Source organism: Penicillium daleae (assembly GCF_028827525.1).
Source record: "Penicillium daleae strain IBT 16125 chromosome Unknown utg000002l_segment0_segment0, whole genome shotgun sequence".
Lineage (NCBI taxonomy): Eukaryota > Fungi > Ascomycota > Eurotiomycetes > Eurotiales > Aspergillaceae > Penicillium > Penicillium daleae.
In genome coordinates, this window is record NW_026623150.1 from 7,170,974 (window position 1) to 7,195,991 (window position 25,018).

General features: G+C 46.6%; 8 protein-coding genes across 8 annotated transcripts; 5 read left to right on the plus strand and 3 right to left on the minus strand.

Annotated features, from left to right (window-relative positions):
* Nucleotides 1–4,377: 4,377 nt before the first annotated feature.
* On the minus strand, nt 4,378–4,659 carry N7458_003452 (uncharacterized protein; the record flags this gene model as incomplete). The annotated part of the gene is made up of 1 exon (XM_056906835.1): nt 4,378–4,659. The coding sequence occupies one exon, from the start codon at nt 4,657–4,659 to the stop codon at nt 4,378–4,380; it is 282 nt and encodes a 93-aa protein (XP_056770942.1).
* Nucleotides 4,660–5,238: 579 nt separating this feature from the next.
* Nucleotides 5,239–9,784, plus strand: N7458_003453 (putative ABC transporter; the record flags this gene model as incomplete). The annotated part of the gene is made up of 3 exons (XM_056906836.1): nt 5,239–5,614; nt 5,668–9,695; nt 9,755–9,784. 3 exons carry the CDS (start codon nt 5,239–5,241, stop codon nt 9,782–9,784), a joined length of 4,434 nt encoding a protein of 1,477 aa, XP_056770943.1.
* Nucleotides 9,785–10,840: 1,056 nt separating this feature from the next.
* Nucleotides 10,841–12,896, plus strand: N7458_003454 (putative MFS allantoate transporter; the record flags this gene model as incomplete). Its single annotated transcript, XM_056906837.1, has 9 exons — nt 10,841–11,261; nt 11,323–11,353; nt 11,412–11,678; nt 11,731–11,948; nt 12,006–12,094; nt 12,158–12,398; nt 12,464–12,557; nt 12,619–12,816; nt 12,878–12,896. The coding sequence occupies 9 exons, from the start codon at nt 10,841–10,843 to the stop codon at nt 12,894–12,896; spliced, it is 1,578 nt and encodes a 525-aa protein (XP_056770944.1).
* Nucleotides 12,897–13,344: 448 nt separating this feature from the next.
* Nucleotides 13,345–14,142, minus strand: N7458_003455 (uncharacterized protein; the record flags this gene model as incomplete). The annotated part of the gene is made up of 2 exons (XM_056906838.1): nt 13,651–14,142; nt 13,345–13,592 (listed from the first exon to the last, which is right to left on the minus strand). Exons 1-2 carry the CDS (start codon nt 14,138–14,140, stop codon nt 13,345–13,347), a joined length of 738 nt encoding a protein of 245 aa, XP_056770945.1. The 5' UTR covers nt 14,141–14,142.
* An 832-nt stretch (nt 14,143–14,974) lies between these two features.
* N7458_003456 (uncharacterized protein) lies at nt 14,975–15,538 on the minus strand (the record flags this gene model as incomplete). Its single annotated transcript, XM_056906839.1, has 2 exons — nt 14,975–15,041; nt 15,096–15,538. The coding sequence occupies 2 exons, from the start codon at nt 15,536–15,538 to the stop codon at nt 14,975–14,977; spliced, it is 510 nt and encodes a 169-aa protein (XP_056770946.1).
* Nucleotides 15,539–16,239: 701 nt separating this feature from the next.
* On the plus strand, nt 16,240–16,533 carry N7458_003457 (uncharacterized protein; the record flags this gene model as incomplete). The annotated part of the gene is made up of 2 exons (XM_056906840.1): nt 16,240–16,254; nt 16,348–16,533. The coding sequence occupies 2 exons, from the start codon at nt 16,240–16,242 to the stop codon at nt 16,531–16,533; spliced, it is 201 nt and encodes a 66-aa protein (XP_056770947.1).
* A 3,082-nt stretch (nt 16,534–19,615) lies between these two features.
* N7458_003458 (shikimate dehydrogenase family protein) lies at nt 19,616–20,629 on the plus strand (the record flags this gene model as incomplete). The annotated part of the gene is made up of 1 exon (XM_056906841.1): nt 19,616–20,629. The coding sequence occupies one exon, from the start codon at nt 19,616–19,618 to the stop codon at nt 20,627–20,629; it is 1,014 nt and encodes a 337-aa protein (XP_056770948.1).
* A 2,377-nt stretch (nt 20,630–23,006) lies between these two features.
* On the plus strand, nt 23,007–24,674 carry N7458_003459 (sugar porter family MFS transporter; the record flags this gene model as incomplete). Its single annotated transcript, XM_056906842.1, has 3 exons — nt 23,007–24,271; nt 24,336–24,430; nt 24,496–24,674. 3 exons carry the CDS (start codon nt 23,007–23,009, stop codon nt 24,672–24,674), a joined length of 1,539 nt encoding a protein of 512 aa, XP_056770949.1.
* Nucleotides 24,675–25,018: the final 344 nt, after the last annotated feature.

A 25,018-nucleotide genomic window follows, 5' to 3' on the forward strand; every position in this document is an offset into this window, starting at 1 on the left:
ATAACATCCTGCCCTATATCTCACAGAAACACTATAATAAAGACTATAAACTAATATATTTTAGGTAGAGCGATCTTATAGGACTATTAATAAAGAACTTGAAGTTAAAAGGAAATAGAAAACTAGCCCTCTACTTTATTAGACCCTTCCGGATATTATAACCTATTAGCCCCTAAGCTTACCGCCTAAGCTTACCTTAGTAATATAACCGAATTTATAATATCTTCTATATTTCTCTCCTCGAACCCTAGTAGAAACCTAATAAAGATAATAACAAATCCCTACTGCTACCTAATCTCGAAGAAAATAACGAATACGAGATTAAGGAAGTATATAACGAAAGGAAGATTAGTAGTAAAGCCTATTTTCTAGTTAAATAGAAGGGTTAGCCCTCTAAATATAACTAATAGGTTCTGTAAGAAGATATAGTAAACGCTATAGAATCTATCTAAGCCTACTAGAAGCGACGAAAAGGGAAAAACTTCGGTCACTAAAATAGCGAAAAGTCCCTAAAGCAGAAACGAAAGCAAGACGATTCTTAATAAAAGCGAAGCCTAAAAGGTAGCTACCTAGCTAGGTTCTACCGGAAAAGTATTAGTACCTATAGTAAGTAACGAATACCCTATAGAAAACCGCCGAAACTAAAACGAAAGAAACTATAAGCGTAAATAGAAGGTTAACTTAATCAGTTATAGACTACTAGTATTAAGGAACCCTCTATAAAAACAAGACGAATAGGCGCCGAAACCCTAACTAGGCTAGACGGAAAGGTTAACCTATTAGATCTCCTCTAGAATAATTAGGAAGTTAGCTAACGTCTGCTAAACTAATACCTCGGGATCTATAAGGGCAGGGTTATTAGAATCACCCTCCTCCTTACTCCTAGCCTATTCTAATAGATCCTACTAGGTATCGCGAATATATACCGAAATAGTATCAATAAAGGCGATTTTCCTGCTAGCCTAGGTAACGAAACCCTCGTCTCTAGAGAGTAGATATAAAAGTATTTAGGATTAGTACTTCTACTTTAAAGCCTACCTGCTCCGAGGAGGAAGAATATAGGCTAAGTTAGTACGGCGAGCTATAATAGCCGTACGAAGAGCGCCGGCGTTTTCCTATCGAATCCCTAGTTAACCGGTGCTAAAGATAAGGAGAGTAGATATACCTTATTCGTCCCTTTATTTCCCGTCTACTAGTACTCCTTATAAGAGGCCTACTTAGTATTATCGAAATACTTATAAAGAGCTATTAAAGCCTTAAGGACCTCCTCCCGAACTATCTTAGGGTAAGGCTACTCTAATAGAGCGCTCTCGTCCTTAGGATCTTCTATCCCCTCCTAGAAAACCTTATTTACCTACGCGATAATCGACGATAGATTGTAGGCGTCCTCTAGTATTAGTATAGTAGCCTACTAAGAGGTTAGTAGGAACTCGAAACCGTATAACTTAACGAAACCTACGGGAATATATATCGTAGACCTGTAGGAATACTAGCAACACGCGACGGAAACCTTAGCGTCTAATATATAGTCGATTTTAAAGGGGTCGTCCTTCGTTGTCTTGAATACTCTTACCGAAGTACGTAGATAGTATATATACTAGAAGTGTTTCGGTCTCTAGGCAACCGTATAAGTCGCCCGAGTCCGAGGCGCTCTTCGGCTAGGTATCGCGACGTATTCGGTATAGTTTCGGTGGGTAAATAGTGAGGAAACTCGCGGTATATACGTGGAAACGAATAGCGCGGGGTTTCGAGATGATATCAAGGGCGTTTCGATGAGTCTTTAATATAGGATAGATAGAGAAAACGCGCTCGAAAGAGTAGGAGATACAGGAAGAAGAGGAAGGGTGACGAGGGAAAAGAGATAGGGAGGATAATACTAACAAAGAAGGAAGGTGCTCTTTATTTACCCTAGTCGCTATAGCGAATCCTTGTTTACCCTTCAGATCTCACCACCTTTTTCTGCTAGTTTGCCTGTTTACTTATATCTTTAGTTATACCTTTGTTTACACTATATTCCTTCGCTTAGGGCAAGCGAAATTGGAGGGGGGATAATTGTTATGATATTTCCTACCATGAGGCTATTCACACTTTTCGGCCTTGGGATTCAGGCCACCCGGGGAGATCATCTATAGAGATCAACTATGGAGCACCCCTTCAGGGTGGCCTATCCCTGCCTTCTCACCGCTGTTCCCACGGAGGAGAGTCATCCGCCGATCTGCATACAGCTCATGCAAGCCAACGTGGTTACCCCTCTCGTAGTAGGGTTTACTGTATATAAGATCAGTAGAGGGACGGGAAAGAGGGCCCCCCAAGAAACAGTCTCTGTTACAATCGGACTTAGTGCTTTGCTCTCCTACCTAGTTGACAGGCTTTCTACCCTGCAAGTAGACTATCTTTACATCTACCTTACTCTATATATTTAATAAGGGCCTTTAGATAGTGTGTTTATAATTAATAGCGCCTTTTTCCCTCCGGATCTTGCTAATAATATTATCCTTTGTAGCGATATAGAGGCCCGGGATATCGTATAACACGATATACATCACGCTAGACGGAATATTAGCCGGAGACCTGCTCCGTGTTGATCTAAGCGTCTCGGTTAGTAAGCATCCGTGTAGTTACCGATAACTTTCCTCTCTTGTCTGTTCTAGAGGGCAGAGGTCCGCTATCCTCTATATAGTTAATCGATATCTAAAGCCGGATCTTCTTGCCACGACGGAATAGATAGGCCTACGCTAGTAGCTGTTTCTCTACTACTATCTAATCAATACTAGTACCCTTAAAGTATTTGTTAATATCCTGTTAGGAGTTCACCGATAACACTATGTTAGTATTATCTAGTCTTACCCGTCGGCTACGGGCTATCTTCCGTCGTAGAATATTACAAGCATCCTCTTTTATCTGTTCCTAGTAGGATCTAGGCGGTTAAGTTAGGTCCTGTTTTGTATCCTTGACTATAACTCGATTGTTCAATTTAATCCTCTACTCGATCTAGTAGTAGATACGGTCCGGAGATTGTTCATCCTATGCACTTCTATCTGCACGTTCAACTATAGGGTCAAAACCCTGCTAGTCGAACGGATGTTAATACAAGGAAGGTGAACATTGACCAACTATGTCCTCGGGATCGGGTAAAGGGTAGATTACTGATAGCGTCCATTAGCGGTCCGGGTAACTAGGGGTGGGGGTATACGAGGGAGTCTGTTTCTATTGATTAGGTAGTTTAGGTCGGTAAGCATCATTATCATTATCGTTGAAAGGAGTGTAAGTTATCCCCTCGAGGCAGAAGATGCCACTGAGGAGTCTGTTAATATGGTTGTGTGTTAGCTTTGACCAAGTATGTTACAGGGCGTCAAGAAGAGAGGACTGTGGCTGATAGGCTGAGTATTATGGTAAGCAGGTTTATGAGTAGTCTGCAGGTACAGTACGTAAGTGATGTAAACCACTATTTTGCAAGGTCTGGTGCCGAGTAAGACCCCCAGCCCGTCACTTGGACATAGGAGTGGCGGAGGGAAGTGATAGGTTGCTAGGTTCTCGAGGCAATCACCACACCTAGTGTTTGACATGTTTGCATTTCCATGGAAAATTCTAGCTGCCTTGGGTCGCCAATACAGTTACGAGACAAGGCACCGTATTTAATGAAAGTAAATGAGAGTATCAAGACTAATACAGGAATATTGATATTCCGGAGCTATTCCTAATGTGTTTAAGTTTCTCTTGGCGGTGGGCCTAGAGAATCACTCGAAGAGTGGAGGCGGTTGCACCGGTTTCGCAACGTACTGTACGGTTCATTCAACTCATTCGGAGAAATGAAAAAGAAGAATCGTTGTTTGAGGCCCACTCTGCCTTTGACAGACATCTGTACGGGTACTCCCGCCGTGTAAGTATGGACAGAAGTGTCGTGATATTTTCATTTGGTCATGGCATACAAGAATCAATATTGTCACCCTCATAATGAGATCAATAGGCCCTTTTTCCAATTTGCCAAGGTTTCAGTCTCGACATTCACTTTTTAATATCTCATTCTACCAGCGATATCCAGCATCAACTATAGCATGAACAGCGGAACGCACGTGGGTTGGATCTGCCGGGCGGTGAATTTTAGACGGAAAAGCCACTGGAGACTGCCCACAACTTGCCAACGCTAGACTCCGTTCAGATAGGCGCCCTCTGCCCCTCGTCTCTCGAAAGTTCCCTGAACCAAGCGGAGTCTGCGCAAGCCCGACAAGTCTCGGCTCCTCCCCACAATCCTGGAAATTCGCCGTGGGTCTTTCCCTCGACGTGGGGATACCTGACCTCACGTTGCTAATTGCCAATTGCGAGGCACCTATCTGCCAGCTTGCTAACTTGCGAGATTGCGAGGATGCGAGGCTCAGGTCACAACCATGCAACACAATTCGCATCGACCACAAGAGTCATAATGAGCCATGAGTGATATGTTGCCTTCAATCCCAAATAGGAGCCCGCCATGTGGGCTGGGTTAGCCTGGACCCATGGAGTCTGGGCATCTAAACCCTGCTTCCAAAGCAACGCGGACTCAATCCGCCACCGGAAGTTGCCGTCTTGCCGTTCGAGGATATCGTATCCCCACTTCGGACAGCCAGTCACCGAGTCTGCAGCCAGCCTCTGGCTCTGAGTCCTGGCGCACGCTACCTGCATCCTCGGGGTTTTACCGCGTGGTCATCACTCTTTTCAACTGGCCTGCATGCACAATAGATGGTCACGTCCAGTTTTTAAGTCAATGCATCAAGTCAAGATCAACACCAGAACCTTCTATTCCGAGTGTTTGCCTATCCACCGCCACGCCAGTCTCTCGTTGCCTAGAATCTATATCCCGAGCTCTCCACCAAACCCCCAGAAGTCAGAACCCTCTCCAGGCGGGGCCGATGTGGGCACATGGCATAGGTCGGCGATTTAGAGAATTAAATCGGATTTAGGGGTTACGCTATGAACCATGGACTGATTTGGCCTGTTGCCCTTGGCTTAATTTTTTTTTTTTTTTCCTGTTGGTTTGCTCTCCATCTTTTTCTCGTATCTGAAATAGATTCAGCTTCCCCAAACTTTCTGACCCAGGTTTTCTGCTTCAATTTCACTGCCTTCAGAAAGTACGGGCCATTCGAGATCTACTGGTGCTGGGGGCTGAGTTCGTTGAAGGAAGCCAGAACCGCTCAATAATTTAAATCAACCTTCTTATCGGCTTTGGAGCCTTCATTTTTCCTGTTGTAATTGAGCAGCACCATGGATGACAAGTCGCCAGCAGGCAATGCGAGTGCTAACTCGGATACCGATTCCCTTCGTTCAAGCAACTATGAGCAGGGCCGGGAAGAGGTTCGCATTGCCAACCCACAGGCCATGACCATGACTCAGACCGGTGTCGATGTTGAAAAAGCCGAGTATGAATTTTCGGAGCTGAACAGACAATTTTCCAGTATCTCGCACCAAGCTCGCCGACTGTCAAAGCAAGCATCCCGGGCTTCTAAGCCCACTGCCACCGCCAAAGATGTTGAAAAAGCTGGGAGCTCGGCCGACTCTGATGAACCATGGGATCTGGAGACAACTCTAAGGGGCAACCGAGCTGCGGAGGAAGAAGCAGGCATCAAAGATAAACATATCGGTAATTCTTGCCTACTATATGCAAATCTGTATGCGAGCTAACCCACAAAACAGGAGTGATTTGGGACAACCTCACGGTTCGCGGCATTGGCGGCGTGAAAACCTTCATAAAAACCTTCCCCGATGCAGTCATTGATTTCTTCAATGTCCCCGAGACTATCATGCATATGCTTGGCTATGGAAACAAAGGCAAAGAATACAACATCTTGGAAGGGTTCCGAGGTCTCACAAAACCCGGAGAGATGGTGTTGGTGCTTGGACGGCCAGGTTCTGGATGCACTACATTTCTCAAAGTTATTGCCAACCAACGATTTGGGTATACCGGTGTTGACGGGGAAGTTTTGTATGGACCTTTTACATCCGAGACATTCTCAGAGAGATTCCGCGGCGAGGCTGTGTACAACCAAGAAGATGATATCCACCAGCCCACTTTGACCGTCAAGCAGACGCTTGGGTTTGCACTAGACACGAAAACTCCTAGAAAGCGGCCTATGGGTGTGTCCAAGTCCGAATTCAAAGAAAAGGTCACAGATATGCTGTTGCGGATGTTCAACATCGCTCACACTGCCAACACTGTGATTGGAAACCAGTTTATTCGCGGCGTGAGTGGTGGCGAGAGACGGCGTGTCAGCATCGCGGAAATGATGATCACCTCCGCGACTGTGCTGGCGTGGGATAACAGTACTCGCGGTCTCGACGCCTCCACGGCGTTGGACTTTGCCAAGTCACTACGTATTTTGACCAACATCTACAAGACCACAACGTTTGTTTCTCTCTACCAGGCATCTGAGAACATTTATAAGCAATTTGACAAGGTTCTTGTCATCGACAACGGCCGTCAGGTGTTCTTCGGCCCCACGGATCAAGCTCGTGCATACTTCGAGGGACTTGGCTTCCGAGAAAAACCTCGCCAAACTACTCCTGACTACTTGACTGGTTGCACCGACCCCTTTGAAAGAGAGTTCCGAGAAGGACGAAGTGCTGAGAACGTGCCTTCAACACCCCAGGCACTCGTGGAGGCCTTCGAAAAGTCCTCATTCAGCAAACAGCTTGACGACGACATGCAGGCGTACCGCGCGCAGGTTGAGCAGGAAAAGCAGGTCTACGATGATTTCGAAATCGCCAACCTAGAGTCTAAACGCAAATTCACATCAAAGTCCTCTGTCTATTCAACCCCGCTTCATCTTCAGATATGGGCCTTGATGCAGCGGCAGTTCTTGATTAAATGGCAAGACAAGTTCGCTTTGACTGTCTCCTGGATTACCTCTACCGGCATTGCGATCATCCTGGGCACTGTGTGGTTGAAGCAGCCTGAAACAAGCGCCGGTGCATTCACCCGTGGTGGTCTACTGTTTATCAGTCTGCTGTTCAATGGTTTTCAGGCTTTCTCGGAACTTGCAGGCACTATGATCGGTCGATCAATCGTCAATAAACATCGATCATTCACGTTCTACCGACCAACTGCACTCTTCATCGCTCAAATCATTGTTGACACAACGTTTGCCATCGCAAGGATCCTCATATTTGCGATCATCGTCTACTTCATGTGCGGTCTTGTTCTCGACGCGGGTGCTTTCTTCACGTTCGTGTTGATCATTCTTACCGGATATGTCTGCATGACTGTGGTGTTCAGAACGATCGGCTGCCTCTGCCCCGACTTTGACTATGCCATGAAATTCGCTGCGGTGATCATCACACTTTTTGTTCTGACCTCTGGCTATCTTATTCAATGGGCCACCTCACAGGTTTGGCTGCGGTGGATCTATTATATTAATCCATTTGGTCTCGGCTTTGCATCGCTGATGGTGAATGAGTTTAGTCGCCTGACGATGACTTGTACAAAGGACTCACTAGTACCGAGTGGGCCTGGCTATACCGACATCGACCACCAGGCGTGTACCCTGGCAGGTGGTGAACCGGGATCTGCAATCATCCCAGGTTCCAACTACTTGATGACTACATTCAGCTACGCAAAGGGGGATCTCTGGCGAAACTTTGGAATTATGCTTGCTTTGATCGCGGCTTTCCTGGCTTCCAACTTGTATCTGGGCGAGACTGTTCAATTTGGTGCTGGCGGGAAGACGATTACATTCTTCCAGAAAGAAAATAGCGAGCGTGAGGAGCTCAACAAGGCTTTGGAGATCAAAAAGGCCAACCGGCAAGCGAAGGCAGTGGACACTGGGGCCAATCTGAAGATTAACTCGACCTCGGTTTTCACTTGGGAGAACGTCTGTTATGAGGTGCCAGTACCCTCTGGAACGCGACAATTGCTGAATTCGGTCTACGGCTACGTTCAGCCGGGAAAATTGACCGCTCTGATGGGCGCATCCGGTGCTGGCAAGACAACATTGTTGGACGTCTTGGCTGCCAGAAAGAACATCGGTGTGGTTTCAGGCGATATCCTAGTTGATGGTCAAGCCTCTGGAACAGCTTTCCAGCGAGGGACATCGTATGCTGAGCAGCTGGATACCCATGAAGCAATGGCGACCGTCCGAGAGGCCTTGCGATTCTCTGCTGATCTCCGTCAGCCATTCGAAACGCCGCGGTCGGAAAAGTACGCATATGTCGAGGAGATCATCAGTCTTCTTGAGCTGGAAAACTTGGCGGACGCTATTATTGGAACCCCCGAGACTGGTCTCTCCGTCGAAGAAAGGAAGCGTGTCACTATCGGCGTTGAGCTGGCAGCTAAGCCCGAGCTTCTGCTGTTCCTGGATGAGCCTACCTCGGGCTTGGATAGTCAGTCAGCCTTCAACATTGTTCGATTCCTGAAGAAACTTGCAGCAGCTGGTCAAGCTATTCTTTGCACAATTCACCAGCCCAACTCCGCGCTTTTCGAAAACTTCGATCGCTTGTTGCTTCTTCAGAAGGGTGGCGAGTGCGTTTACTTCGGAAACATTGGCGCTGATTCTCACGTTTTGCTGGAATATTTCCGTCGCAACGGGGCTGATTGTCCCCATGATGCGAATCCGGCGGAATGGATGCTCGATGCCATCGGCGCTGGTCAAACACGACGCCTTGGTGACCGTGACTGGGGTGATGTGTGGCGTACGTCTCCTGAGCTGGAGTCGGTTAAGAAGGAAATTGTCCAAATCAAGGCCGATAGAGCTCAAGCTGTGATCCAGATAAGTGATCAAGGTCAAAATGCAGTTGAAAAGGAGTACGCCTCGCCTTTGTGGCATCAGGTCAAGGTTGTCGGACGACGAACCCATCTCTCCTTCTGGCGATCTCGAAACTACGGTTTCACCCGACTGTTCACTCACGTTGTCATCGCTGTCGTTACTGGCCTTGCATTCTTGAATCTTGATGACTCTAGGTCGTCATTGCAGTACCGCATCTTCGTCATCTTCAATGTCACGGTGCTTCCAGCCATTATTCTCCAACAAGTGCAGCCCAAATACGACATGTCACGACTGATCTTCTACCGCGAGTCAGCATCCAAGACATACAGTCAATTCGCTTTTGCCTTTTCCATGGTTCTGGCTGAGTTGCCATATAGCATCCTCTGTGCTGTCTGCTTCTTCTTGCCTCTATACTACATCCCAGGCTTCCAGTCGGCTAGCGATCGTGCTGGGTACCAATTCCTCATGGTCCTTATCACAGAGATTTTTGCCGTGACACTAGGCCAGATGATTTCGGCACTGACCCCCAACAGCTTCATTGCGTCGCAGCTCAACCCCCCGATCGTGATCATTTTCTCGCTCTTCTGCGGCGTCGCCATTCCTAAACCCCAAATGCCGAAATTCTGGCGTTCCTGGCTCTATCAACTCGATCCGTTTAATCGCTTGATCGGCGGTATGGTTGTGACTGAGCTTCACGGTCGCCCAGTTCAATGCTCGGCTATTGAATGGAACTCGTTCCACGCCCCAGCCAACCAGACTTGTGACGAATATATGCAACCATTCTTTCAGCGGGGAGGTAATGGATACCTCCTGAACAATACGACGCAGCTTTGCAAGTATTGTGCGTATAAGATTGGCGATCAATTCTACTCTGCCTTCAGCATGGACTTTAACAACCGGTGGCGCGACTTGGGCATTTTTATCGCGTATGTCGGGTCAAATTTGATTATCTTGTTCTTTGCGGTAAGCAGATGCCATTCCTGATGACTTATTGAGGTGGTTGTACTGACTTTGTCTCTTAGTCTCGGTTCTTGAATTTCAACCGAAGATAGATGGTTGCGTGGTGATGCTAGAGGAGATTCTTATTTAGAAACTTTAAACATTGGAAAAAGAAGGCAGACTGCATAATATGAGGCGTAGGGAGAAAAGTTGGCGATAATCTGTCGAGAAGGAATATAAAAGCGTTTGTTTATGTTGTTCTTTAATATTCACCTATATTCTAATACCGCTGGTGCAATCAATATCTGGCTCTTTCCTATGACTATTCGCTCATAGCAAAGAATGAGGCATCTACCTTTGACCGAGGTGGAGTATCCCCTCACACCCATGATGACCCCAGATTCTCATCACCCCCACGCCGCTTTACCAAAAACGGCAGGACGTACCATCGATGCTCAGATACGATCGACATGAGCCAGTCCATCCTTTCTCTTCCGAGGTACTTTCCACCTATCATCAAATAAGTAGAGAAGCAAGATCGCAGCTTACTCGCGAGAGTTTCGTCCATATGTAGCGTATCCCGGCGAACTCACCGACTATCGGACATCCTCCGAGAATTATGAATGGCTCTTGCCTGCTCATCACGGGTACTGCTCGATATGTGGCTGCATACCTGACTGTAAAAACGCTTTGGCCGTGAGATTATTCGCCCGAGAACTACCAGTTAGAGAAATTTCAGAGAACACGGGGTATCTCCGACTGTGTCGCCAATCAGCCACGACTGAATCCACCAGCGGATCTCCACGACTACGACACTCCCAATTCCGCATGGGAATAATACTGGGCCTTCCCCGCATTAATACGGCCTGTTCGTTGGTTTTGTGGATCCGAGGAGCTGTTCCATTTGCGGGGTCGAATATCCGGGGTTTTGTATGAGAGATGGACCAACTCCAGGTGAAGCACGGACAATGTCACATTACAAGTAGTGAATCATAGGCCCCCACGCTTGGAATATTTTGATCTGAGCTCTGAGCTTGCCTTCTCGTGCAGGGATTTGTTCAAAAGCATGATACCCTGCTATTGTGCCATCTCCTGTACATCCCTCCCTTTACCAACTAAAATACGTGTTTCTCCTGTCTGGTGCAAACGTGCCTCGGGTATCAACGAAAATGGCAAACAATGCCCCGACAGAGCCGTCGCCAAGCTCCAAGGCTGACATCGTAGATGTCCCTACCATCTCTCACGACGATAGCAGCCAAGCACATGCCAAATGGAAGGATGCCAAGGTCGCCGATGGCGATACAGCCATGACGCTGTTTGATGACCCCGACGAGCTTCATGAGGAAATTGACCCTGTCGAGGCAAGAAAGCTTTTGTGGAAGATCGACTTTATGATTCTACCTTATCTTGCCGTCTGCTATGCCTTTTTCTACATCGATAAGACTACATTGAGCTATGCAGCTATCTTCGGGATCCGTGATGACTTGAATTTGCATGGGACTCAGTACAACTGGCTGAGCAGTATCTTCTATTTCGGTTTCCTGGCTTGGGCATTCCCGACCAATTTTCTGATGCAACGACTTCCAATCGGTATTTTGCTCTTTTCCTAGACTCAGTATATTTGGACAAGGATCTAATCGTCTATTCACAGGCAAATACTTGGGGGCTAACATCTTCATGTGGTAAGCTAATCATCTTCTTTCCATCATATGCGGCTCTTTGCTAAATACCATCGCAAAGGGGTGTCTTTCTTATGATCCAAGCGGCATGCAATAGCTTCGAGACGCTTGCTGTTCTCCGAGCCCTAGGAGGAGCCGCTGAAGCTTGCTCCGACCCAGCCTTCATGCTCATAACAAGCATGTGGTACACTCGTCGCGAACAACCCGTCCGCATAGGCTTGTGGTATACTGCCAATGGGTTTGGGATTGCCCTTGGCGGTGTTCTCGGATACGGCATTGGTCATATTCGGGGTGCCTTGCCTTCCTGGAAATATGAATTTATTGTTATGTGAGAAAGTACCCCTCCCGTACGCTGAATTAGGCTACTAACACAATTAAAGTGGAGCCCTTTGCGCAACTTGGGGAATTATCATGTTCATTTTCCTCCCTGATTCGCCCGTCAATGCTCCTGGTCTTACGAAAAGGGAACGGCGGATTGCGGTTGATCGTATCAGGGAAAATCAAACTGGTGTGGAGAATAAGCACCTAAAGCCATACCAAATAATTGAGGCCTTCATGGACTACAAGCTCTACATGTTCTTCATATTGGGTGTGGTCTGTAAGTTGAACTTTCCACTGCGTATGATTTTGTGTTCATCCACTAACCAAGGCAAAGGCAACGTTCCAAATGGGGGTATTTCGAACTTTGGAACCATTATCATCAAAGGCTTTGGTTTCTCTACATTGGTGACAACTCTGATGCAGGTATGAACTCAGCTCTCCTTAGTCTTGAAGCCCTTTGACTAATAGTGCTCATGCTCTGTTTAGATTCCATATGGCGTTTTGATCGCACTCTCAATTCTCACATGCGTCTACCTCAATGATCGCTTTGAGAATCGGCGATGTGTATTCGTTCTGATCTTCTTGATCCCAAATCTCGTTGGTGCCTTTGGTCTTCGTTTCGTCCCGACGCACCACGGTGTCGGCCGACTGATCTGCTATTACTTGACCGGGCCATACAATGCTGCTTTCGTCTTGGTTCTCAGTATGCAGATCGCAAATACTGCGGGTACGTAACTGACTCAGCGTATAGTTGCCAAGTACAAGACTAAGATTTGCTGATGTTTTCTTCAGGACACACCAAGAAAGTCGTCACTAATGCGGTTCTCTTCCTGGGCTACTGTACTGGCAATATTGCGGGGCCATTCTTCTACAAGACCGATCAATCGTAAGAAAATCGAGCCCAAGCAACCTAAAATGAGAAAGGGATCTGCTAACACTAACTTCAGACCGACATACCCTCTTGGTATTTGGTCTATGATTGTTTCACATTTGATTGAAGCGGTGCTTATTACTATCCTCGGGCTGCTTCTTCGTTGGGAGAACAAGAAGCGCGACCGAATCCAGTCTCAGATGCCCGGTGGTCTCGAAGGTCGCGATCTAGACTCAACTGCATTCTTGGACTTGACTGACCGTGAAAACTTGAAGTACGAGACCTTCCTCTTTTTTGCTTGCAGATATGAAGCTAACGGTTGTCCATTGTACTAGTTTCCGATACATCTATTGAGTACGCGGACGAGTGTGGACCATGTGATGGCGTAGCCAGCACGACTTGAGTACTTCTCTATCAATCAAATCTATGTGCAGACGAATATCCATTGGAAAAACTCCCCTCTCCAGACTTCTTTCTACATGCGTCTATCAGGTGGGCTTTTCGAGGGGTCTTTCGATTCAAGACTTTTCCATGGAATATGACCTAGATATTTTGTAGCCTTGCGTCGACTTTGATTTCACGAAAGTGAATGTACCATGTAAACGATTTCACGGGATATGTTAAATGCCGCCGTAATCAAGTTCCTCACACACAGGCAAGTAAACTCGCGATGCAAACTAGGAAATCTAGAACAGGATTCAGAGCAATCAATCTCGGAGTCTCCAGAGTAACACGACTTGGTTCTTGGTCTTCACTTAAAATCTTTGAGGCATACCTCAGGACCCTACGACTGCTTTTAAGATCATATCGAAGAAGCTTTCCGGGACGGTGTGTTTGCGACGAAAGGTGTAGCCGCAGCGCCAAGGCCGGATATTACGACTGGCGCAAGCTCGAGCAATGCGGGGGGCATCCATGTAAGCTTCCTAGCTGGGGTGATACTCGGGCCTGAGACGAGGACTGTAACAAGGAACAAATTCTGCGCGAAGGAAATGGCAACAATCTGCCCCAGCAGCATGTACATCCATACATTTAGGATATTGTACCGACGGCCTGAGCTAGGTTTAACGAGAGTCTCAAGTGATTTCCAAACATGGAATGAGATACAGACCCATGACCCCCAAGAAAAGACTCCAACCAATCGTCCATAGGAAAATCTGTCCGCTCCACCACGTTCTCGCCGGCGTCGCAAACACACTTCCCCACGCCTCCCGGAACAGTTTACTATCTCGCAGCCACATCTCCCATTTTGCCAGAAGCGGTGCCACCTCAATCAATGCCTGCTGTGTGGGCGACTGTCCGGCTTCCCAGCTGCGATAGGAATGCGCGAAGAACGCGAACATGTAGTACCATGTTGTTACGATGCTGAGGATGGACAGGGTAATGAATATGGTGAATTGAGGACCATAGCTGTGGTACCAATATAATTGCGTCTTGCAGATTTGAAAACGGCGGTATATGTTGAGGAGGATCTTTATTGTGAGGGCAGCGAAGGAGGCTAGGTAGAAGGATAGAATGGAGAGGGAGCGGTGGTCTTGGAGGGGTTGGGCTAATGGAGGCATGTAGTGGTTCCAGCATTGGAGTGAAGCTGATAAGACCATGTGTGGTCTATGTGCTGCCAATGTGGTAGGTCCGATGGTCCTTCGGTTCTTGCAGAGGTCGCTGTTCAAAGCGTTGTTCCAACTTCCGAACGACCCTTGCACTGGTGACGCGCGCTTCGCACGCAGTGCCCTGAAACGAATAGGAACTACGTAAAAGACTAGCGAGATAGGCGAGCTGTGGGGCGCTGGAGGGGAAGAAACACAAGAGAGTAGGAGGAACTCCGTAGTACAGCACGAAAAGAATGCGCAAACGTGTGAAGATGCATATCGTGACGGAGGAAAACGTGATGGCGGAGCAAGCGAGGACCACTCTGAGTGAGGCTTTGGGGTGAAGTTTCGCATGGTAAGTGTGAATCTCAGACTTTTCGTTGCGACGCGCGGGCCTAGGGTTGTAAGCCCTTTCACAACGCTCCTTCGTTTCCGGGCATTGCAGTTCGTGTCTTCCTTTGCTCTGCATGCGTAACCTACGGCTGTAACCCCTTTCACTACGTTCCTCCACCTCTAAGGGAGCAGCACTTTTAAATTATAATTGGTCTAAATTTGGGCCTTATATCATACCGAACTCAAATCCAGGTCTGGTCGCAAAATATATTCAGGTCTGCCCTAGACCCACCTTATTTCCTTATAAAAAAGGGTATAAGCCCAATCCTAATCTATATCCACCAGACATAGTTACCCTCCATGATAGGGACCCAGCGCAAGACGGCAAAAGGAAATCGCTCCAGTATCGCTAGTCCCTCCTGTCCCTCCAATCACGCCAGCCTGGCAGCCATCTACCTAATTCGCTTCATACAAAAATAACAATGTATTTGTACCCAAATTTATGAAAGTTTTTTACTCGGCAAAAAAGGCAGCAATGGCAATTAAAGCCCAATCCGCAACTAAAAGAACACCTTGAATCCTAGGGAGTCTTAGCAATATATACCGACTAGAAAGTTGAAGATAAAAGACTGACCATGTAGACTCTCCCTCCATGATGAGATAGTTAAGCAGAAGAACGGACGCAAACAAGCTTACAATCTCGAATCCGTTGAAACTGAGAGTCATATTGTCGATTTTCATCGGCCACGCCAAAAGCACCATAAGCGGCGTCACGAACAGAGCTGTTTGCAAACATTTCCCGACGGTGACGTCTATAGTGCGATCCATCTCATCGGCCAAGGCATGAGTTATTGGAGCCAAGTCATTGTTAAGAATGGGTAGCAATACAAGCCCAATAAAAGCCATTGAGATGTTGGCTCTCTGACTGAGATTGTCGATACTGTCAACAGCGAATTGGGTGCAGAACGCAACTAGCGTGGTCGATGTGGCTAGCATTCCCAAAGTGACGTAGAGATTTAATTGTGGCCCCTCAACATCATCGCATTCAAATGCAAGCTGATCTGGCTTGATGGGCATGTTGCTGCCGGCGAGGGTACATGACATGTACCCGACCTGAGCAATACTCTTACTTACTGCCCCCTCAACGACTTTATATCCACGCTTCTCGGTTCTAGGAGATGGTCGATTCCATATATCGGCATGTGATTTGTACTGAAAGAAAAGATAGGCGAAGTAGACGCACAGCAGCACGACTGAAGTACCTCGTGACTGCTTCCTTAAGCCAGCACTATTCGTCTGGGTGAGCAAGTGAGCTGCTGTTGGAATTAGTAGGCTTGTAGATAAAAGCGACAAAAGGTTGGCACAGGTGTGGGCAACTGTCTTGTTGTGTAGATTATGGAATACCAGGTAATTGTAGATAGGATATAAGCGAATCTGTCGAGCTCCTTGAACGAGCTTGCCAATCTGACCGTGGGATGCAGCTATAGTGGGTCTCTATCGTTCGTTCTTTGTTTGCTATATAGGGTGCGGTACTTTATCGAGCAAACAAAGAAAGCCTCGAGCATAAGAAGGAAACCGAATAGTTCTGCTTTGCTTCAACTCTGATCCCCCTTAACAATTTTCTTAGACCTAGCCCAGTCGCAATCACTTAGTCTTTATTTGACATAGAGCTCGATCTACAATAGGAAAGATCAAGACCTTACGTACTCTCCTGCCGGCGGGAGAACAGTACATAATGTAGTCCTTAGAAGCGAACTCGAGTAAAGAGATACGACGCAATGTTTCTTTTGCTTGTATAGAGTGTTAGAGGAAGAAGACTAAGGCCTGACCCCCAAAATATAACTGCTGAGCTTGACGACAGGGCTAACATCGTAAGTTGGAAGTAGTGTTCAGGAACAACGCCGTGCACGAGATGTGTAACTAGTGCACAACAGTGTATTTATGATCAAAATAGTGATCGTAGACGCAAGGAGTATACGACCGGGCTGTTGAAAATTCATACTACTCTGTGTCGACTGGCTGCTACCCTGCGCTCCGCAGGTCCCGAAGAGCTATTATGGTTGGTCTGGTAGCTGCAAAACCTGCGAACAGATCAAGATGCGGTCGATTACCTTGTTCAAATGTTGGATTCATAGATACGGATGGACTGTTACAACGAGGGAACAGCGGTACTGTCTGTTGGGTTGCGGGTTGTGCCTCGCTGAAAAGAAGATCGATCAAGTCTAGTGTAATGATTATTCATCGGGTTGAGATATGATCTTGCTTTTAGTTTGCTTGCTATATCTCTGATAGTCTGCAGGAGTTGTTAGTGAATACGCTTGCTGTTCTATATAGTGTTTGGCCTCTCGTTGCTTTGAACTGAAGAACTGAGAGGAAAATATATCTATACATTTCGAGGTTTTTGACTTTTGAATTGGCTCGAAGTTTCCCATCGGTATTATATGGCCTTGCTGGACTTTTAAAATATAAACTCTACCGAATAGGTGCAATGGGTGTCAGAAGTCCAGATCCTATTGTACAGAAAGAAAGAGGTCCTTAACCTTAACGACAATCGTATACTTAGTCTAATAATAAGGCACGATTTTGCGGATCAGGAACCTAAGTAGTCGGATAGATGCGTCTAGTGGATATGCAAGTGTAAACCTTCTACTATGCCTTGAAGTGTCCGGGCCGTCTTTGACCTGCTGGCTTCGGTTGCCCTGATGTGCTGTGTCTCTTCGCCTTGCCTGATTGAAGGATTTTTTGTGCTCCATTCCAATACACGCGTGAATTGATTTTGATTGTGACTAAGAACTTTTTGAGAGTCGTCTAGCTTCCTGTGAATAGAACTTAGAGCCCGTCCAACAATACCGCAACGGATGCGGGCATCGGAATTACCTAGATTCCGGGATGAGAGTTTTCTATAACCCACTTGAATCGAAGAATCACTTCTATCCTCTTAGGGAATAAGAAATTCTACACCACGACTCAATTGATTGGGAAGTTGGGATATGCAGCAAGGGTAAAGAGCTTTTTGCCTTCCGGAAAGAAAGGATTCCTGACATATTGCAATATATAATCCCCTAGCCTATTCCCGTCTAAAAATATCATGTACGGTGCTCTTCTAGGCCAGTCTAGGTGATTGCAACTATATGATGGAGAATTTGAATGTGGCGGCGGCCTTTTCTTTTCTTTTTTCTTTTCTTTTTTTTTTTTTTAGGGAATGTCTAAGATATGGTAGCGTTGGGAATGCTTTCAATCTATAGCCCTGAATTCGTTTTATCTCGGCGATATCCCTCTTGATCTACAAACCTGTGAGAGCAATTGTTAGGCCGATAGCAGAGATTAATCCTTTTTAGTTTCATCACATGAGACCTGCTCTTCATGGAAATGACTTATGCGATATTCCCAGAAGCCACAACGTCTAGTGACAAACGTCGATGTTCTATAAGTTACCTTCTCCATGACAACAGAGGAAGATTCATGGAGAGAGAATACCAATAGCAACAAAGCATACCTGTACTACTTATAGGGCTGCCATTGATTGCATACCATTCTACATGCTTGTTCCAATATAACTAAGTACTAAAGAGCTTTAAAAGCGTTGTGTGTTGCAACAGATACCTGTAAACTATGTTTTATGGTTAATCACTGACCTGCCTCATAGGGGACAAGAAGACCATAGCAATTGCACATACCTAAGAGCTTGCCTTCAGGGGTCGACTACTCATGTGCTCCAATGATTGAATAGATCAATTTGAGTAATATATAAGTAGTACTTCTTCTAGCCTGTCCTTTACCTAACTCAGTTTCTTCCACAAGACGTCCTGGTTTTACGTTATTACGAATCTTCAAAATAGTCCTGCGAAACTTCTATACTGCGGCCCTACGGGAACTATGCACTGAAGAGCAACTGGATCTTCTAAATTCAATTAATACCCTCCGCTCTCAGGGTATTAGCCACTATATCTCTCTGCCGCAGATCTCAAATCTATGCACACAACCCTTGAGCTTGGACCTTCCTAGGCCCCAAGCACAAGAATAGAGGCCGAACAGAGCTATACTTCTTTAAGACTAGTATATGATTAATCGGCAGGATTCTTAGTCTCCTGCTTATAAGACAATTTGACTGTGCCCGAGCTAGCGCTATCCCTTAGCTTGCTATTGATGTGCTCTCGACTTTCGAAGTCGGATCTGATCGTGGAAGTGTGACGGACTTGGCCTCTGCTAGATATTCCGAGATCCTCTATCACCAACAGCGCCTAATACCTAGTCAAGATTAGTTAGTACTCCGGCGGAGGTTGCTCTCTCCGCGAGAGGGATTGCCTGGAAATACCTCCCGCTTTGGGCTCGTTTGCTGTCGTGCGCTTTGCTTTCAAAGATCCCAACGGCGGTTTCGGCCTTGCTGTCTGCTAGTCCGGTAATAATCGTCCGTGTGTTTGTTCGGTTATGTACAGTTAGGGATTTAAAAACAGCGCATTTAGAATGATGTTGTCGTGGTAATTCCAATACAATTAACTTACATAACGTTATTGAATTAGCTAATCACTGATCTTACATAGTTAATTAGGAGTGTCTGGAACAAAAGCGGGAGTGCCTCTATCAATTCCCATTCCCAGGATATCGTTACCATCAGCTCTGGTCCTTTCGGAAAAGTCCATAGCCACCTGGCGGGCCCCGCATTCCCGTGCACGGTTGGGCGTGGGGGGTCTGGCGATATCGTTTATTTTCCCACATGTAGACCGACTCCAATAACTGGGGCAGCGCCTCTCTACGGAGGGAGGACCTTGGTTTCTTTCCCAAGCACAGCGAAACCAGTCCACTGCTCAACAATACGATTTAGCTGCATTGGTTCTGCGTGTAATGAAAGTGCCTTAACAAACTAGGCAGACAAGTGTTTAGCCGGGTTCACAAGTCCTGAGAATAATAGCCAAGGTTTATAGACGAAGTCAAATTAGTTCATATCCGCCCAAACAGACCTAAACGCCGGGAGAGACATTGCCGCGTCGAAGTCAGATCACAAACGATATATCTACGCTTTGATAGTTTGGGTGAAAGGATTACAGATATACAAGTCTTTTAGCAGCAGCACGATCAACCCCTTTGATTGTTTTCAGTACTCACGTCATATCTTTCCATATTCTCTATTGTTTAAATACAGAATCCATCATCATCATGTACTTGGCTGCAAGTTTTGAAGACACTCTCGCCTCCTCGTATGCGCACGGCTCAACCTACCTATCAGCTGGCAGTCGCCAGCAGCATATGAGGGCATTCCTGTTTGGTTATCCGATCTCGCGATCCCTCGCCCCTCTGCTGCAGAAGACGTTGTTCAAAGGGGTCTCGCTACCATGGACTTACCAACTGCATGAGACCAGTGACGTGAACGAGTTCACTGACATGCTAAAGCAACCAGACATTGTGGGCTGTGCCATTACTATGCCGTACAAAGTCAAAACAATGTCTCTTGTTGATGAGGTGACAGAAGAGGGTCGAGTGATCGGAGCTATCAATACCGTCTTTATGCGAAAGACACCGGCGGGGATTACTCGCTACATTGGAACAAACACGGACTGTGTGGGTGTTCGAGAGGCTTTTTTGCAGAATTACCCAGACCTGCTCTCCGACTCTGAGTGCAGAGCGGCAATGGTCATCGGTGGTGGAGGTGCCTGCCGCGCCGCAGTATATGCCATGTGGAAGTGGCTCGGCGCTAGCAGGATCTACATAGTCAACCGGCTCGAGGATGAAGTCATCTCTACCATTGAATCCCTCGGTTCGGCGGGACTAGATATCCCGATTATACACGTCAAATCTGTCAAGCAAGCGGAAGGCCTTGACACACCAGCTCTCATTGTCGGGACGGTGCCGGATTACCCTCCTAGGGAGCCTGGGGAGATCAAGGCTCGAAGTATCGCCAACCATTTCCTTGCTCGAGCACAGAAGGGATATATCCTCGAAATGTGTTATCATCCAAAGCCGATGACAGATTTCTTCCTCCTTGGAAAGAAGGCGGGTTGGCGGATGATATATGGCACGGAGGCCATGATTTGGCAGGGCGTCACCCAGCAGGTACTCTGGGCGGAGCTTCCTTTAGATATGTTTGATATGGAAGCATCCAAGAAAGTCATGGGAGAAATATTGCACAAGACTATTATGCACGATGGAGGCGAGCCAGTTCAGTGGATTTAGAATTTCTGTCGCCCTCTGGTGGTTTCCCTTACTATACCTTTCAATGACGCTGCGAAACTCTCTTAAAATTCACTGTGTGTCTGAATCTAGAAGACGAGCGTTATAAATTAATCTGTAATTACTATATGGAATACTCATACCACCTTGCCTCACCTTTCCGCTGGTTAGTCCTGTTCTAGGCAATGAAGGTGCAAAACCGTTGTAGCTTATGACGTCATTACTCTGGGCGTAAGTACATCGTGAAGGTTATGTGTGATTGGTTGGACTGGAAACAGAGAAAGATAATGCCATTCCCCACAGCCACCTCCATAGGACCTCTCAGTTGGAATCTCACGGCAAGCAGAAGTGTTCAATAACGGGCAATAAATGCTAGTCTATTTGGATCCTGACCCGGCCAGCAGAGCTAGGTTGTTAAGCAGAAATCCTATCATCAACTTTCGAGAAGTAAAAAAAACCCAGAGAGTTCGGAATTTTAGATTACCTAGCCCGTCGGAATAACTCGTCGAGACACTCTTTGATGTTGGTTGGCGGGGAAAGTCCTATCCGAACCTTGCCGCAGTAAATCAACGTTGAAAGTTCCTGCCATGAAGGATGTCCCGGTGACAGGATGCTCCGGTAAAAAACAAGCCAAAGAAGAGTCACCCTGTATCCGTGGAATTTTATCTTTCGAAAGTTTCCGGCAAGGCGACGCTAACGAGTCATGAGAAAATGAACACCGCATTATCATGTGGACATTCGCTGGTGTTCCGTTCCGAACTCGAAAATTTTGATATGTGATTTGTCTTGGTGCCCGGAAAAAGAAAAAGAAAAATCAATAGTCTCATATCATCTGCAGTGACAACTCTATAATGACCCTAGCTCTGCGGTTCACAAAACCCAAAGTCAAGTCGATGCCGTCAGATGCAAGGTAAGATCGGGGACTATCAATGACAAAACCAAATTGCAACGAACGGTTTATCTGTTTAGCTAACCGATTGCCTATTCCGTATCTCTAGTCTTTCACAACACCCTCTTTGGCAACCTTAGATTGCTGTGGGGGCTCAATTCGAAAGACACGAGGACATAGTGTAGCTAGTGCACCTGTAAGGATTTTATTAGTACAGCTACAGTACCTATAAGGTCAAAGCGATAGAACATGTTGATATCTTGACTTCTAAAGTGCAGAAGACTAGGTGCATAAATACGATATTTCTCCATCTCTACTTATTCAGTAGCAAGGAAGACATGATTCTCGTTGGAGCGAACGCAGATTGCATCGGGATCTAGCGCTCTCTTTCGAAGGCAAACACTAATCTGAGAAGTCATCTTGAAGGGTTCACTGCACTAGCTATCGGCGGCCGGCAATCTACTGATCTACAATTTTCGCGTTCACAGAATATTAGATGAAACATTGGTTTATTTCTTCAATTATGACCCCGAAGAGGTCGAGGCCACCACGAAATGCCTGGAACAAGAGGAGTTACAACAAGAAGTTCGACATGGGTAGACGCTGGATGATGCACAATCTATTACACAACTACTAATTCAGGCTCTCAGCGCGATGCCGATCTAACCTCGCAAACAGAATCACCGCACGTGGTACGGAGCATTATCAGCATAGTTTACAAACACACCCCACTACAAGGCTCGCAAGGTTCTAGAGATATGCTATTTTGCGAGGTTGGCAAAAGAATTTCGGTGGGAGATAGACGATAGGCTAGAGGTCATGGAGCACTAGGTCATTGAACAGGCTATTCTGTGGATCGAGAGACCGCTTCGTGAGCTTCCTTCAGAGGGCTCCCCAACAGAAATATGCCAAGTCTTCCACCGATAGCGTTGACTAGTGTCCATCATCTCTATAGGTACATAGCTCGCTTGATTGCACTCTTCGGATTAGTCCTTGGCCGGGAAGATGGCTAGCAAGAACCAACGGTTAGGTAGCGGCCCCTAGGCTCGGGTTTAGCATTACACCTGGCTTCCCCAGCCTTTTATTTGCTTCATTTACCCCGCAATACCCCGTAAATCAACGCTTAAATCAAACACCAATGCCCTAAGCCATTTGCAAAAAACTTAAATCACAAGAGTCCAAAACCGGGGAAGCGGCGACGTCAAGTCTTATTTACTATGAAGGGACCGGTTAACGTTAGTTCGTAAGACGATTAGACTTTCTGCTCAATCTAACAAAACGTAAGTTTCCAAATCAACTAAGAGCTAGAAATACTATAAATTCCCTTGAGAATTTCTCAGAATATTTCACATCTTCCAAGCTTGATCTTCCTCACTGGGCATTCCGATCCTTTTGCGTATTTGTCTCCTTGGACCCTTTGCTCTCTGCATCGGCGTACGCTCATCCATTGTGTATTCAGTACCTTCTCGGAAACATCATCTTCTGTCTGCCATGACTATAGCCATTTTCAAAGTGGTCGAAGATCGACCGACGCCGAAATCCGTCTACAATTGGCGCATTGTCGCCTGTGCCATAGTTGGCTCTTTGGCTTCTTGTGCCATCGGCTATGACTCTGCTTTCATTGGCACCTCACTCGCTCTCCCGTCGTTTCAGAACGAGTTTAACTTTGCAAGTTATAGTACCCAAGGGCTTGCCAACCTCAAAGCAGACATTGTTTCAGTGTTCCAAGCTGGAGCATTCTTCGGTAGTCTGTTCACCTACGTTTTCAACTATTATCTCGGGCGAAAGCCGTCCATTTTTATCAATGTGATCCTATTCCTCATCGGCGCGGCCATGAATTGCGGCGCTAATGGAGCTTCTGGCCTTAGCCTAATCATTGGCGGCCGTGTCCTGACGGGCTGGGGAGTGGGTGGTTGTTCGAGCGTTATTCCCGTATACCTGTCTGAGATTGCGCCGCCAGCTGTCCGTGGTCGTTTGGTGGGCAGCTGGGAGATAGGCTGGCAGATAGGGGGCCTGGTCGGTTTCTGGATTAACTATGGTGTCGATCAGACTCTAGATCCGAGCCATAAACAGTGGATTATCCCCTTTGCGGTTCAGCTGATCCCAAGTGGCCTGCTCTTCCTAGGGGTCTTCCTCGTCCCTGAGTCTCCACGCTGGCTTTTGGGTCGCCACAAGCGCAATCAAGCTGTTAGGTCACTAACCTGGCTGCGAAAGCTTCCTGAGACCGATCCTTACATTTTATTTGAGATTGGCGACATTGAGAGTGATCTTGAAAGAAGACCCATGTCATTTTGGAAACCCTTTAAGGAGCTTAGGCACCGACGCATGCAGTGGCGCTTCACCATGGGCGGACTGCTCTTTATGTTTCAAAATGCCTCAGGTATCAATGCCATCAATTACTACAGCCCTATTATTTTCGAGACTATCGGCATCCACGGGGCCTCAACAGAGCTTCTTGCTACTGGAATATTCGGTGTGGTAAAAACGGTCGCAGTTTTCGTCTGGATTCTCTTCGTTGTCGATAATTTCCAGCGCCGTACTCTGCTCTTCTGGGGTGCTGCAGGAGGTTCTGTTTGTATGTGGATCCTTGGGGCATATATCAAGATAGCCGATCCTTCTGTCAACTCAACCGGGAATCCAACGTCCGGCGGCATCGCGGCCATTTTCTTCCTCTTTCTCTGGATCATTCCCTACTCTCAAAGCTGGAGCGGTATTCCATGGGTTATCAATTCCGAGATGTTTCCTCTCGATATCAGGTCTGTTTTACTTCTTTTTGTCATCCTCGCACGGCTCAAGCTAACTTGAGTTCCCCCTAAAAAGAGCTTTGGGCCAAGCTTCAGCTGCAGCCAGCAACTGGTTTTGGAACTTCATTATCACACGATTCACACCAAACATGCTGCTAGCGATGGGCTACGGTGTCTATTTTTTTTCGCTTCATTCATGATCGTGAGCATGATTTTTGTCTACTTTCTCGTTCCAGAGACTTCAAAGATCTCCCTCGAGGCTGTTGACAGAGTCTTCGACATTTGGCCTGTCCGTAAGGCCAATACCACGGTCCTTGCCGAGATCCAAAGCGAGATCGAAGAATTGAGCCAGCCTGCAGGGCATGGAGAAACGAAATATGAGGGATTTGTCCAGCACAAAGAGCATACAGTGTAACTGTACGCTTTGGCTGTCTTGACAGTACTGACAATACTACATGTAACGTCGTCATCAACAGTCATCGCTCAACGCTGCCAAATCCTCAACTCGATGCACTATTAAACAAGTCCCGGTCAAAGCCCATAACAACAAACGACGGTGACCAGAAAACCCACATAATACTGTATTTCATTGTTCTTGTCTCTCATTAAGTTTGTTTAGTTCGATTATTTGTTTCCTCGATGTGGCAGGCTCCGGTTTGCGCGTAAGTCGCGGAGGGATGAAAAAACTGCGCATATAAGAAAATCTCTTTTGTCACCTCTTTATCATTGTCAAAAATTTTGTTTAAAGATTAGGTGATT